At 45.1% G+C, this 15,420-nt stretch overlaps 3 protein-coding genes across 6 annotated transcripts in view; all 3 read left to right on the top strand.

Moving 5' to 3' along the window:
• Window positions 1-10,758, top strand: part of IQCH (IQ motif containing H) — a 74,688-nt gene extending 63,930 nt beyond the window's left edge. The window contains exon 22 of the mRNA XM_074549113.1: window positions 10,677-10,758. Within this exon, the coding sequence (XP_074405214.1) occupies window positions 10,677-10,694 (18 nt within the window). The 3' untranslated portion in view covers window positions 10,695-10,758. The remainder of the gene's footprint in view (window positions 1-10,676) is intronic.
• C11H15orf61 (chromosome 11 C15orf61 homolog) lies at window positions 1,197-8,804 on the top strand. 3 transcript variants are annotated; one of them, XM_074549133.1, is made up of 3 exons: window positions 1,197-1,579; window positions 3,487-3,633; window positions 5,643-8,804. In XM_074549133.1, the coding sequence occupies exons 1-2, from the start codon at window positions 1,240-1,242 to the stop codon at window positions 3,612-3,614; spliced, it is 468 nt and encodes a 155-aa protein (XP_074405234.1). In that variant the 5' UTR covers window positions 1,197-1,239; the 3' UTR covers window positions 3,615-3,633; window positions 5,643-8,804. The 3 variants fall into 3 exon arrangements, with proteins under 3 accessions (XP_074405234.1, XP_074405235.1, XP_074405233.1); XM_074549134.1 differs by lacking the exon at window positions 5,643-8,804 and adding an exon at window positions 3,731-4,168; XM_074549132.1 differs by lacking the exon at window positions 5,643-8,804 and having other exon boundaries at window positions 1,199-1,579; window positions 3,487-4,168.
• Window positions 10,759-13,373: 2,615 nt separating the features above from the next.
• MAP2K5 (mitogen-activated protein kinase kinase 5) overlaps window positions 13,374-15,420 on the top strand; it is a 141,891-nt gene continuing 139,844 nt past the window's right edge. The window contains exon 1 of one of the 2 annotated variants that reach the window (XM_074549101.1): window positions 13,374-13,657. In XM_074549101.1, coding sequence (XP_074405202.1) covers window positions 13,523-13,657 — 135 coding nt within the window. In that variant the 5' untranslated portion in view covers window positions 13,374-13,522. The remainder of the gene's footprint in view (window positions 13,658-15,420) is intronic. The other variant, XM_074549100.1, reaches the window with a different exon arrangement.

Genomic DNA, 15,420 nt, shown 5'->3' with positions numbered 1-15,420 from the left:
CTGAGCACAGAGAAAAAAAAAAAAAAAGGCAGTTTATCAACACAACAACTTCCAGATGTCTTCTGAAATGAAATGTTCACCCTCCCTCTTTCCTGGAATATCTCCAGCACCTCAAGATCAGGAGAATTCATCACCTTCCCTCTAGGTTAAGGTAACAAATCCCTGCATTTTTAAGGCTATCCTTAAAACTTCATATAAAATCCATTTAACAAGGGGATACTGTAGCTCTGAGGCACCCCCTGTTACATTGTACAGATCCTCTGTATTTCATTTTAGATTCCAGATTTCATTCTATTGATGAAGAACAAAAGATTAAGAACTACAATCATTGACAACCTTCATTAATGTAATTAATGAAACACAACAGCATTGTATCACTTTTAAGGTTCAATACTTTATTTCAACCCTTCAGCACAATACCACATTCCAACTTTCCTATCCTCAGCCACCACTAAAGAAAGATATTAGAGCTAAACTATATGCTCTATTAATTACAGGGAGGTGAACTTGAAGGGGAAATTTGTTGCTGGTGATGATTAATAATTACTTGTTCTACACACATGTACAGTAAATAATCAGGGCATATTGTTGGGTAGTAACTGATTAATTAGCATGTTCATACTGGATAGCTCCATGGTCTAAGATTGCTGAGTTTGAGATATTGCTTGCAATTATTGAAAGAAAAAATCTGTTTCCATTTCTCAGTTTTCTGGACGTTTCCCCCCCTCTCAAATAGAATGTTAAATGGTTCAAAACCTTAGCTTTTAATTAGAAAAATGGAATATAGGCTGTGCCCTGGCCCAGCCTGAGGCCGTTCCCTCTGCTCCTGTCCCTGATCCCAGGCCGGCCCCCCGGCTGTCCCCTCCTGTCAGGAGCTGTGCAGAGCAACAATGTCCCCCCGATCCCCCTTCTCTCCAGGCTGAGCCCCTTCCCAGCTCCCTCAGCCTCTCCTGGGGCTCCAGACCCTTCCCAGCTCCGTTCCCTGCCCTGGACACTCTCCAGCCCCTCAGTGTCCTTCCCGAACGAGGGGCCCAGACCGGGGGGAATTCCCTTCAATTCCCGGGCCGCTCTGTTCCGGGGCCATTCCCTCTCCATTCCCGGGCGATCCCGGACCGTTGTCCGGCTCCGTTCTCTCTCAATTCCCGGACGATTCCTGCTCCGTTCCCGTTCCATTCCCGCTCGGTTCCCGCCCCCGGGCGGCGCAGGCGCGCTGCGGGCGCAGGCGCGGAGCCCCGCGGGATGCGGGCGCTGCTGCGGCGGCTGCACGGCGCGGCCGTGGCGCTGCTGCTGTGGCGGGGCCGCGCTCCGTCCCCGGCCCGGCCCGCCGCCTCCGAGGTGCTGAGCCAGCACCTGCGGCAGCGCCGCCTGCCCCACTGGACCTCCTTCTGCGTCAAGTACAGCGCGGTGCACAACGACCAGTTCGGCCTCTCGCACTTCAACTGGCCCGTGGACGGCGCCAACTACCTGGTGCTGCGCACCGGCTGCTTCCCCTTCATCAAGTACCACTGCTCCCGTGCCGCGCCGCAGGACCTGGCGCTGCAGGACGCCTTCTTCACCGCCCTCAAGGTGCTCAACGCCGGTGAGTCCGGCCTGAGGGGCGGCCTGAGGGGGACGGGACCACGGCTCGCACCGGGCAGCTCCGCTCCCTCTCCGTCTCCTTCTCTTTCCCTTTCTCACTGTCTTTCCTCACCTTCTCCTCTCTTTCCCCCGTCCCTCACCTTCTCTCTTTCTCCTTTCCCTCACTTTCTCCTCTCTTTCCCTGTCTCTCACTTTCTCCTCTCTTGCCCTGTCCCTCACCTTCTCCTCTCTTGCCCTGTCCCTCACCTTCCCTCTTGCCCTGTCCCCCTCTTTCTCTTCTCTTTCCCCTATCCCTCACCTTCTCCTCTCTTTCTCCTTTCCCTCACTTTTTCCTTTATTTTCCCCATTCCTCTCTTTCTCCTTTCCCTCACTTTTTCCTCTATTTTCCCCATTCCTCTCCTTCTCTCCTGTCCTCTCTTTTTCTCCTTTCCCTTCCCCTCCGTCTCTTTCCCCCTCGCCCTTTCTCCTCCCTCTCCCTCTCCCTCTCCCTCTCCCTCTCCCCTTCTTTCCCTTTCCTTCTCCTCCCCTTCTCTCCTTTCCGCCCCCGCTGTCCCTCTCCCGGCGTTCGGGGCCGTGTGCCCAGGCCGGGCAGAGCCGTACCCGGCCCTGTGGGGGTTTGGCCGGGCTGGTGCGGCTCTGAGCCCTGTGACAGGCACGGATCGCGCCGGAGGGGTTTCAGCCGCTCTCGCCTTTGGCAGGGAGCGTTTTCCAGCTGAAATCCGAGTGCCGGGAGGAACTCTGTCCTCTGGGCAATTCTGGAGCGAAACTCTTGCAGGCAGTGTCTGCTGCAGGGATGGTCAGGCTGCTTGGATCCTAACGTGCTGCTGGAATAGAAACCCTTGTAATGAAAGGCTTTATTAGCACCTTATTAATATAAAAGTAGATATAGTTAAGTTTTGAAGTATGTTATTCCAGAACTTTGGCTGCAGATTCAATGCTTATTTGAATGCCAGCATTGACAGTGCCAGTGCCATAACATTTCATGCATTCTTTATTTTCATATTTAATTTCTTAAAATTTACTTTTTTTTTTCACAAGCCTTCAGTGACTTTTTCAAAACGTGTCTGCTGCTCTTAATTTTCTGACCTTTCCAGGCTGATGTACTGAGAAATATAATCACAAAGATTGATTTCTTAATAGCTCCTTTAAATCTGATTTTCTTTTTCCTTCCACCCAGTCACACCTTTGTTTTTCTCACAACTACCCTTCATGTTTCACACTTAAATGATTGGAAAACATTATTTTAAAGGCAATTTATTTCCCTCAGAATCCTGCTTAAGCACTTAGCTTCAAGCATGTTAAATTTGGTGTTTCTGAACTCAGGGCCTAAATCCAGCTCTGTTTCTTCATCTGTCATAAATAGAATATTGTCTGTAATAGATGGATAAATTGGCAAGGCTAAAACATGTCACTTTAAATATAGAAATATATATATATATATATAAACCTTTTTGCCCATTGCAGTTCTGTTGGAGCTGGTAGTTTTTGACTGACTTTCCCCAGAGCAGCTTCATGTTGATCTATGGATTCACTGCCTATTTTTTTAATTTCTGCTCTGACATAGACCCCAATAACTTAAGTGGATATTTTGGGAGTTGGGGTTTAGTATTTGAAGATAAATATATATATTTAATCTCTAGAAATCACGTGTACATGGCAATGTTTTGCTTCTTTCATGTTGTTCTCCTCCTGATTTCTTTTTCTAATAATTCCTGCATTTTCGTGCTTCCTGCCTCGTGCCAGCAGGAGAGGTGTTGATGCACTGATGGCTGTATTTAAATAAAGACCACATATTTCTAAGGCAGCTTTTCCAGAGGTACTTTCCCTGTCAGTTCGTTTTGGAGCCACCATTCCTCGCTCTGAATTTGCAGTCAGGATTTCACTCTGTGTGTTTTTCTCTCCCCTCAGGCATCCCAACGTTGCTGTATGGAATTGGCTCCTGGTTCTTTGCCCGTGTCACAGAGACCGTTCACACCAGCCAGGGCCCGGTCACCATTTATTTCCTAAACAAAGAAGATGAAGGAGCCATGTACTGAACTGAATAGCTGTCCTCTGGTGGGTTCTGTGCTGCAAATCTCTGCTGCCTTTGACTAAAAACACCTAAAAAATTTGGTTTTTATACTGTGTTCTCATACTCAGTGTTCTGTTTCAGGAAGCTGCCTGGACTTTTTGGTTGTGAGAGATTTATTTGTGCACAGGTGTGAGGTTGAAGAATTAGAATTTCTGAGGGTGTGTCTGGAGCTCAGGGACTGGTGCTGCTGGACAAACTTGTGATCATTTTATTAAAGAGATGCATTTATCAACTTAGAGAACTGAATTGTAGCCTGTGAGCAAGGAAACTCTGAATGCACTGACATTTCCAGAATGTCCCTTAAAAGATAAAGCTGCTCAGGTGTAGTAGATCCTGTCTAGATATTTCATATTGAATTAATTGTCACAGGTGTAACTGTGTCTGAATAAATCCTTGGCACTGAGTGGTCACCATCACCTGGAAGAACCTTTGGGGGGAAAAAATCCCACCCTAAAACAAGTGCAAAATGGCTGTATCACATTTCTTGAAATGATATTTAAATAAAATGTCCAAACTACATTTGGTGCTTGTATCTTTTGCAATTCTTGAGCTCCAGATGTGTGTTGTTATTTTTCTTTTGATTGCTTTATAGGTAAGTACAAAATCTAAGTGAGGTAGAAGATTTAGCTCCCTGTGCTAATTCACAAATTGCTGGTGCTTTTAATTAATGGGGAGAGTGAGAAGAATACTACAAGAATATCTCAATATTCTCAATAACTGATTGCTCCAGTTGCAACCAAGCACAGCTTTAGGCACAAACAATGACAAAACAACTTCATATCAGTTGGAAACCTGGCCAAAAGTAAAAAGCTTTTGGGGAGCTGTTTGGATGGTGGAAATCTGGAATTAATGGAAACAGGGATACCTGTGCAGGATCTACTGCTGGTGCTGGGATTTAGTGCCAGAATTAATGCTGCCAGTTCCAAATCCCTCAGCTGCTGATGGAATTGGTGATTCCAGTTGTCACGAGTCAAAAAAGAAATGTGAAATGGGTAGGGGCTGCTTTGAAGGGTAATCACCTTCCCTCAATAAATGATTATCAAGCTATGACTACATTTAATGTCATTTAAACACTTCTTAACTTCATTCCAGATAACAGAAGTGTTTCCCACTTAATGAAGCAACACACGTGGCTTTTCTAAAAGCAGCACTAAACACTTCAAGCAGAGAAGTGCTTGCACTGGTAAATTTTGGAGAATATTCTTGCCACAAATGCCTCAAAGAAGCAGGGATGGCATTACCAGGAGCCTCGTTAATAAGAAAAATTGCAGTTAGCATTTTCCTCGAGCTGATTTTCCCTGCAGCCCATAAGTTTAAAGTCAAATACTGCTCACTCACTGCCACAGAGCTCATCAATACCTGGCTGTAAAGGTTTAGGCTCAACACAAGGTTGATAAAATGGTTTTTAATTACCAGGCCATAAATACAGCTCTTCATTGGAGCTGCAGCTCCCCTCCCTGCAGCTGCTTTGATTTCTGATAACGGGCACTGCTGACTTTGCTTACCTGTTCTCCCATGGCTGCAGCAGCAGCCCTGGCCTGCAGTGACGGGCAGGGCTCCTTGGAGAGCATCCCTGACAAACTGCCCTATTGATTGCTGCAATTCCGTGCTGCTTGCAGCATTAAATGGAGCCCTGATCTCTTGTTCAATGATCTCACTGTGTAACAATTAAGCAAATGTAATATTTTCTTGTATTACATGAAAATCAATGGACCTCTTGCTCTGGGGAAGTTGATGGTGCTAAAGGATGAACTGGGAGATGTGTGAGGGCAGAGTGCAGGTATGGGATGGCTCGTTCCTTTCATGAGGGCCTGCACTTCTTCAGAGGGAAAATGGGCTCTTTGTCAGGGCTAACTTCATTATTAAATCATGAAATAATTTTCATCATGTGTGGCTGTAAACCCAGCCACTTGTTTTCAAAGGTGAGATGTTTCATCTGACTTCCACTCTTGTTTTGCTATAAATACCAACTTCTCTATTTTTTATCACTCAGGTTTTGGCCTGAATGCAAGATATTGGAGGCCAGGAGGATTTGTACCACCCTGTCTCAAAAAATTCCGCAGCACTCAGGGGTAATTGATCCACAGGATGACCCTTTTGACTTCTGACAGATTTGATCTGCTCTGCCTCCCATTCAAAACAAAGTTTAGCTCCCCTGCAAGCCTCGCCTTAATTATCTCTTTGCTGATGTTTAAATGAGGCAGAGATGACGTCCCAGAGCTTTTGTTTCACCTCCCTTAACTACTCCAGAGAAACGGAACGCCGAGGATCAGGTGGCTCCTCCTTGTAGCACCTCCTTAAATATGAATGATCCTTGCGGGCACCTGAAGCTGCCGGGCCGGGTCAGCGGGCTCGGGTGTCCCAGTTAAACTCTGCCGCTGTCACTTAATGGGAAATGCAGCTGCTCTGCTGAAAGATCAATGTCCAATAAAGGCTGCACAATCAAATCTTGTTGCAATGATTGAGGTGCTTAATTGCCTTTCAAAGATAAGGTGGTAATCAGCACACGTTCAGCTGATCTTTTTTAGCGCCTCAATTACACCCTGATGGCAGAGCCAGGGCAGGATCTTTAACTACTTATACTTATTAAATCTTACCTGGCTTCTGAAAAATTACTTAAGCCCTGCAATCGATAAAGCCCAGCTCTTAATTACTATATTTCACTTTTAGGCCTTTTTGTATGCTTGATAAATGTTTCACCTGAGACTGCACGGTGCTAATGAGTTACCCCAAGAAATGCCCTTTGCTGCTGCTGTCTCCAAATTGTGCTTAAACATTGGTGGGTTTGTTTGTTTTCCTGAAGTTTTGGGGCTGCTGATGCAAACCTTTGTTTTATTTAAATATTTGTAGATTTAATTTCACTCTTTTTATCACCAGGTGATGAACTACGTGCTGGTGGACCCAGTTCAACACAAAGTTCTTAACTTTTTTTCCCCCACTGTAAATTAATTCTGGATTTAAAGATTGGATTGCAACTCCTAAATATTTATGATTATTTATGATTTATATTATTTATACTATTTATTTATACTATTTATGATTAGTACTCTCATGTTGTCTGAAAAATCAGTTTTTGTGCTCTTTTCCTGCTCCCCTCTCTTTCCCTGGAGCAATATCCAGAGCTTTTCTCCTGCTGACCTTCCATTGACTTGGGCAGAATTTAAATCTGTCCTCACCTTACCTTGTGTGTTGACCTAAATCTCCTCACAAACCATAATTATAGATCTCCCTGATGTATGTTATTATTATTGAATGAAATTTAGGTATTTTTTTAATAGTTAAATGCCCTTAGGCCTCTGGTTTGGAGCAACTTTTCCTGAAACAAAGGGGATTTTGCCTCATGTATTATTTACTGTGGCCATTTAATTTATATTGGCTTTTGCTGTAACCCCTTAATCATGTTCACTACAGAAAAGTGAGTTAATAATTCTGAGAGTTGTCTTGATTCCTTTCCCTATTTCTGGAAATAGAAGTTATTATTTAAATTTTGGGTTGTATTTTTCAGTTTAAATACACCTAAGAACAAGTGGCAGCTTCAGCACTGCAGCCAGGGAATATAAAATAAATATTGTCACTCATATATTGCAAGTTTCCTTGAAAGATTTATTTCATTTCTAGAAAAGAATAGGATGTTGGTTTTGCATTTAGGTCCTAAAAAGTCGAATACAAACAACTTAGAGTGATTTTGAAAGTAATTGCATCACTTTAAGCACAGTTTATGAGCCCTGCTGTAGTTCATTATAAACCCAATTTATTTCTTGCGGTGATATTAATAATCCTAATAGAATTAAAAGTGGAAAACATGATTAAAAGCAATCCTTCAGACAAAAACTCTGATCAAGGGAACTTTCAACTCTAAAATGTAAGTATCAGATTAGAACACTGATTTTTGAACAAGATTACAAAGTCAAACCTGGTTTTATTTTTTCCTTAAAAGAAGAAATGCCATTAGATGTGATTGTTACATGCTCAGTGATTCATGGGCCTGCTTATGTACTTTGTGAGATATGAATAATTTAGGAAGAAAAATCACAATAATTTTGTTGTTACTCAAGAATTTATAGGTTGACAGAAAAACAATTCTGCAGCCCCTGGAGCTGGTCTGGAGGGGTACAGGAGCATCATTAACCACACACAGCCCAACTGCTGCAGTTACCTCGTCACAAAATCTGCTTGTTTTCAAAAGTTATTCATCATTTAAAGCAAAAGCTAAATATTTACTAATTTAGCATAAATCAAGTTTATTGTTGTTATGTTTTCTTTCAGTCCAAGGTGGGTTTACTGTTTAAAAAGTTATTCATAATTTAAAGCAAAACGTAAATATTTACTAATTTAGCAGGAATTAAGTTCACTTTTGTGATGTTTCCTTTCAGTCTGAGTTGGGTTTACTGTGAAAAAAGAGCTTTAAAAGATCTGCTTGAGGCCAGTGAATTTCCCTGTGAACTGAAAATAAGAATTTATTTCCTGATATTTGGGTCCCAAACAGTCCTTTTGTATTCCAGGACGCTGCAGAGTGCCTGGGAGGGCAGTGGGAGCTGGGTGGAAGTTTTAATGCCATTTTTAAGGAATCTGAATTTATCCATGGTGCATTTGGTGAGCCTTTCCAGGAGATGCCTTTCAGGGAGGAATATCTTTAGAAAAGATAAAAAAGCCTGGACACTGCTGACCTATTTTTCACCAGCCTGAGGGAATTCAGTTTGCTGCACTCACAGGCAATTGAAAGGAAAAAAAAAAAGTGAATTTCACCGTGAAATGTTATGTATCAGCATAGAAAGTTATGCATTTGTATCTTTCCAAAAAGACAGGGAAATGTGTGTTCCTAACACAACCATCAGGTGCCATTTTCTCTAGGAAACGGAGAATTTGTCCTTTGTTATTTATAATTGCAGCCTAGAAACTGGTGCAGGGATGATAAACTGAGTTTGGTGAAGCAAGGGCTGGCACAGAGATCCTGATTCCTCCAGGTGTTTTATACTCAGTGTCTGAATTACAGCTAAGGTAACAGCAGTACTCCAAAATATTTTCATAGGTAATGGGAATTATTTAGCCTGTTACATAATAAACACACATTATTCCTAGGTCATAAATTATTTACATATTAGCGATATTATTTTTATTATAACATTATATATTTTATTGTATTTTCATAACATCATATTAGTATATTATTTCTATTATATATTATTTTATTATAACATACTTAATTACAATATATATTATATTATATTATATTATATTATATTATATTATATTATATTATATTATATTATATTATATTATATTATATTATATTATATTATATTATATTTTAAATAAATAACTAGAAATAAATATTATATAAATAAATATAAATAGTATATTATTTATATTGTTATATTTATTATTTATATTATATTTATATTATTTATATAATATTATTATATTTATATTATTTATATAATATATAAATAATATATTATTTATATTCTATATTCTATATATCTAGATCTGTATCTATCTCTCTCATATATATAATATATATGTATATTTTTATATATATAATTATTCCTATCTCTCTATATATATATATTATGCCTATCTCTCTCTATATATATAAAATATATGTATATTTTTATATATATAATTATTCCTATCTCTATATATATATTATGCCTATCTCTCTCTCTCTATATATAAAATATATGTATATTTATATATATATAATTATTCCTAGGACATAGCAGGAAAAATTCTGGTAATAATGAGATTATTTGAGATGCTGAGTAGGATGCAGAATGAAATCAGCATTTGCTGCCTCTATCCTTGCTGTGCCTCCTTTTATCCAAGGGGATGAGTGCAGGACTGGGGATGCTGATCCTGGTTTTAATTCCCTGTGGGCATTTTCACCCATCCCATCCCACTGAGAATGAGCTCCCCCCTCCCTGCTCAGGCCAGGAAAAGCTGAATCCACATCAGGCACTGCAATATTCAGGAGCAGCTCTTGTTTCCCTCCCTCTTCTTTTTACACACTTCTGCTGGAGGGACCCAAAACTCCATTTCAGGCTGTTTGTGACAGAGCAAAAATAGAAAATTTCTTGTGCTGGGCAACTTCCTTTGCAGTGGGAATTACTCAAGCAATAACTTCTATCCTTACTTTTGGAGTAAATTATCCTGCTCTTGTTTCCCTCCCTCTTCTTTTTACACACTTCTGCTGGAGGGACCCAAAACTCCATTTCAGGCTGTTTGTGACAGAGCAAAAATAGAAAATTTCTTGTGCTGGGCAACTTCCTTTGCAGTGGGAATTACCCAAGCAATAACTTCTTTCCTTACTTTTGGAGTCAATGATCCTGCTCAGGAAATCATTGGGAGAGAGCGTTTCCCATCCTCACACGGAGGCTCCTGCGAGGTTGTACCGATTTTGCTGCTCACTGTGTCAGCACTGTGGCAATAAATATTTATTTCTGGCGTGGGCAGCTCGGGCGGCTCCCGGCGCTCTCCGGCGGCGCTGGAAAGCAGCAGAGAGCAGCAGCACACTGCGAGAGGAGCTCTTCCCCCTTGTCCAGTTATCTCGGCTGTTTGAGGGGCCTGGAAAGGCCCGGGGTGGCCTTGGGGCAGCCGCGTATCAAAGGACGAGAAGAGGCCTCAGTTCTTCTTTCGGTCTTTATGTTTATTAATTGTTTATCTAAAAGATTTTCTTTCAGCCGAACAGAGCTCTGCTCAGCAGCCAGCCATGAGCACACTGTGCTGCCCTCCGGACAGTCACCTATCTTTATACCCATGGTTACGTGTACAATATTTATCATTTTTCCCCAATACCATCTATTCTTATAACCCGGTGCACTCTCAGTAATAACCAATCCAAAGGTGCCACCGTGGCCAAAGAAGATGGAGGAGAAGAAGAAGAAGAAGAAGGACAGGACACACCCCAATTCCTCCATCTTACTTCTCTAAACCCCCCTGTACAGAAATCCTAAACCCTGTGTTTCACTCTCTAATTAACCAATCCCTTCACCATTCACCCCGGTGAAACCCTCCTGTCCTCATACAGGTGTCGTCTCCTGTGTAGGATCAAAGTGCAGCCACCAGACACTTCTGGAACATTCCAGGACTCCCGAGCCCCCCAAGGTGCTCTCGGTGACACCTCAGTCCTGAGATCTTGAGATCCGACACCCCCTCACCGATACAAACCCCAATTTAGGCAAGATGTGGCCTTCACCATCCTCTAATTACAGCACTGACACCTCGTTCCTTGGGGATTTTGGCTGCTGTTCCCTCGGGGGTGAACAATCGTTTTAGATATGTGGTTATAAACCACATATAGATATGTATTGTCTGCATTTAGTGGGGAAAATCAGGCTTTTAATGATTTTAAATTATTTTTAATGGAGATTCTGGAATCCTTCTGTTGAGAACTTGAACTTTTTACAGGGAGATTCTTGGGCTACTCACATGCAGAACTTCAAGAATATGTTGTATTATAAAAATGAAGGATTTTGTTCTCCCAACAGCAATTTGCCCCCATTATTAAAGAATAATATATAAATAAAATATATATAAAGATTATATATATAAAGAATAATATAAAAATATTATTAAAGAATAATATATAAATATTGCTGACATCTCATAGCAAAACTTCTGCAGCATGATAAAACAAATATCAACCATTTGCTTCAAATGGCGTATTTCAGATGAAAATTTCGGATTAAATTTGGGTTTTAAAGAAGTCCATGGCAAAACCAAACCTGTATCAATAAATATGTCATCGATGTGCTGTTCTTCTTAAGATATAAAAACCCCTCAAGTTTGATTACACAAATCAGAATGGGGGATTAAGGTTGTGATTAGCCCTGGAAAATCGACGTAATATTTATGCAAATTTGGCAAATTGAGTTGGTTTTCCCCATAGTCTCATAAATGAAGAAGACATTTTAGAAAAATTGCAGGTCTATAGAAATTCCATCATTTTGTGTCCTATTCTTTAAAATGTAATAGAAAATGACTCTGATTGAAATGGAGCTGAGTGAGAGGTACACAGGGACTGCAGGTAAAAGGTTCATTTGAGCAGAAATGTCTGTGTGGGCACCACCAGTCCCTTAGATCCTTAGGAGCTGGGGCTCTATTAATTTTTAGTATAGGAACTAAATTATAAAGTTATTGAACAGAGAGAGAATTTATCTCTGTTAATGGCCATTGAATTTTTTTTTTTTCCTAAAGCTCAAACAAAGTAGAATCCGAATATGAAGAAGCTTGAAGACGTTTCAGGAATTAAATATACCTCCCATTCCCCCCCTCTAAATTGATAAAATAACTCACATAGTCCAGTTTGTCAGAGATGATAATGTGAGAGAGTGTGATAAAATGCACGGATCAATAGCCCACAATTGAGATTAATGCTGTTCTCTTAAAAAAAAAAAAAAAAAAAAAAAGAAAAAGGATTGTTTTATGCTGCAGAGCTGTGCGGAGCAGAGAGCCTTCCCTGTGACTTGTGGCAGTGAAAAGCTGGTTTGAAAAGCTGAATTTGGGGTTTTGTGATGGCAGAGCTGTCAAAACACTGGACAGGGATTTTCTTTCATCAGGAAGATGGATCGTGGTTTGGACCGGGCTGGTTTCAGCTGCATCCCTGAGAGACAGGGGGACTCAGAGATGGCAGAACTGTACCTGGACATCAGAGAGCTGTACCTGGGAATTGTTCCAGCTGGGACTCAGAGAGTTGTACCTGGGAATTGTCCCAGCTGGGACTCAGAGAGTTGTACCTGGGAATTGTCCCAGCTGGGACTCAGAGAACTGTACCTGGGAATTGTCCCATCTGGGACTCAGAGAACTGTACCTGGGAATTGTCCCATCTGGGACTCAGAGAACTGTACCTGGGAATTGTCCCATCTGGGACTCAGAGAGTTGTACCTGGGAATTGTCCCATCTGGGACTCAGAGAACTGTACCTGGGAATTGTCCCATCTGGGACTCAGAGAGTTGTACCTGGGAATTGTCCCAGCTGGCAGTCAGAGAACTGTACCTGGGAATTGTCCCATCTGGGACTCAGAGAACTGTACCTGGGAATTGTCCCATCTGGGACTCAGAGAGTTGTACCTGGGAATTGTCCCATCTGGGACTCAGAGAACTGTACCTGGGAATTGTCCCATCTGGGACTCAGAGAACTGTACCTGGGAATTGTCCCAGCTGGGACTCAGAGAACTGTACCTGGCTATCAACCCTGGAGAGCTGTAAAGTGTAGGAGCTGTGGCGTGTGTGACACTGCTGGACAACTGCCCCCAGCCCTTCCCTAACCTGCTCCTGCAGGCCTTGGGCTGCCCCAGAGCCAATCCCACAGCCCATTCCCAGTTTGCTCCGCAGGGACACCGAGGCAGGGATGGGCAGAGCGGGGCACGGAGCCCCCAACCCTCATCCAGCACCGCAATCGCCCTCGCGGTGTCCCGAGCGCCACAGTGGGACAACGCCGGGCACTTCAGGGGCAGTGAGTGCCCCAGCTCCGCGGGCAGGTTCTGGCAGCGCAGCTGGCACGGCCCGGAGCCTGTGTTTGAGTTTGTGTTTGTGTTTGTGATGGGACAGCGGGAATCCCGGCCCGGCTGGATGTGCCATTTAACTGCGCTTTTGCTGTCAAAACCCGAGGCACAGAAAGAGGAACGCAATTCACCGCGGGGCCGGGCCCGCCTCCTCCCGCCCATGGCGCCGCCTCCCCTCCCTCTTCCCCTTCCTCCTCCTCCTCCTCCTCCTCCTCCTCCTCCCGCCGCCGCCGCACATCCCCTCCTCCCGGGGCTGCGTTTTGGTTCCGGGGCAGCGGCTCCTTCCTGCTGGAGGGCGGTGCAGGCTGTGCCCGGCCCGGCCCGGCCCGGCTCGGCCCGGCGGCCGCAGCATGTGAGCCCGCGGGGCGGGGATGCTCTGGCTGCTCTGCGGCCCCTGCGGCGCCATGGACAGCCAGGCGCTCGTCATCCGCATCAAGATCCCCGACGGAGCCGCCGTGGACTGGACCGTGCACTCCGCGCCGCAGCTGCTCTTCAGGGATGTGCTGGTGAGTGAGTCTGGACGGGAGCGGGACCCCGCTCCTTATCCGGGGGGTGGCCCCGGGACCCCCGTGCCGGCCATCAGGAGATGCCACCATGCCCGGCTCTCTGCGCCCCGGGTGTCCGGATCCCTCCCGGGATCACAGGAGATGTTTTGGGGTGTGTTTTGGCGGAATGTTTAACGGGAGGGTGGTTTTTGTCCGTCCCGGGCCAGCGCCGGCGTTGCGAGGTTTCGGGAGGATGAGCAGGTGCCAGGCAGGGGCATCGTGCCCCGATTTGGGCTGGAGGGAACCTCTGGAGTGCCCAAATCCGCTCCCCTGCCTGGGCAGGGACACTCCGGGTCAGGGCATCCCCTCCTCCGGGCCTTGGGAAGGAATTCCCTGCTCAGGAGAAGTGTGGGCTCTGTGCCGGGGCTGGCCCACCGCTGCTCGTGTGGCGTGTCCCGTCCTGAGGCGGGCCCACCGCTGCTCGTGTGGCGTGTCCCCTCCTGGGCCGGGGCCACCGCTGCTCGTGTGGCATGTCCCCTTCTGAGGTGGGGCCCACCGCTGCTCGTGTGGCGTGTCCCCTCCTGAGGTGGGCCCACCGCTGCTCGTGTGGGGTGTCCCGTCCTGGGCCGGGGCCACCGCTGCTCGTGTGAGGTGTCCCCTCCTGAGGCGGGCCCACCGCTGCTCGTGTGGCGTGTCCCCTCCTGAGGCGGGGCCACCGCTGCTCGTGTGGCGTGTCCCGTCCTGAGGCGGGCCCACCGCTGCTCGTGTGGCGTGTCCTCTCCTGGGCCGGGGCCACCGCTGCTCGTGTGAGGTGTCCCCTCCTGGGCCGGGGCTCTGCTGTGCCTCCTGGCCCTCAGCCCCTTCCCTGCTGTTGGTTTTTGTCCATCTGCACACAAGGATGCTCTGCTTTCTCAGAAACGGGAGTGGGTGCTTGTCCTGCCCCACTCAGAAGTGGGAGTGGGTTTTTGTTCCACTCAGAAATGGGAGTGGGTGTTTGTGTATCCCACTCAGAAGTGGGAGTGGGTTTTTGTCCCACTCAGAAATGGGAGTGGATGTTTATTGTGTGTCCCACTCAGAAATGGGAGTGAGTGTTTGTGTATCCCACTTAGAAATGGGATTGGGTTTTTGTTCCACTCAGAAATGGGAGTGGGTGTTTATTGTGTGTCCCACTCAGAAATGGGAGTGGGTGTTTATTGTTTATCCCACTCAGAAATAGGAGTGAGTGTTTGTGTATCCCACTTAGAAATGGGAGTGGGTTTTTGTTCCACTCAGAAATGGGAGTGGGTGTTTATTGTTTACCCACACATAAATGGGAGTTTATCCCACTCAGAAATGGGAGTGGGTTTTTGTTCCACTCAGAAATGGGAGTGGGTGTTTATTGTTTATCCCACTCAGAAATGGGAGTGGGTTTTTGTCCCACTCCTTCCCACTCGTGTCCTTGCCCCAAGGGGCAGCTCAGGGTGCAGGTGATGCTTTCTGCAGCCTGCCCTCACCTCACCTACCAGCACATCCCAGGGCTCTGTGTGTCCCCATTTCTCTAAAGAAAACCTTCCCACAGCACCCCTCGGGCGCACACTCAGTTTTCACTTTTGTTTTTGCTGTTCTTAACTCTGGAGAGAGATTTTGCAGGTGTCTTTCAGGAGGTTGATCCTGTGGAAAGGACACGTGGGGATGGAGGGTTGGGTTGCTGGAGGATGCTCAGTGTTGGTTGCAGAGCTAACTGGGAGGGATAACAGGAATCCCAGCTGTCATTTCCCCAACATTTACCATTGTTAATGACTTTC

Source organism: Zonotrichia albicollis, chromosome 11 (genome assembly GCF_047830755.1).
Source record: "Zonotrichia albicollis isolate bZonAlb1 chromosome 11, bZonAlb1.hap1, whole genome shotgun sequence".
Classification (NCBI taxonomy): Eukaryota; Metazoa; Chordata; class Aves; order Passeriformes; family Passerellidae; genus Zonotrichia; species Zonotrichia albicollis.
The sequence above is the reverse complement of the archived record's forward strand: the minus strand, read 5'-3'. Positions and strand labels throughout refer to the sequence as shown.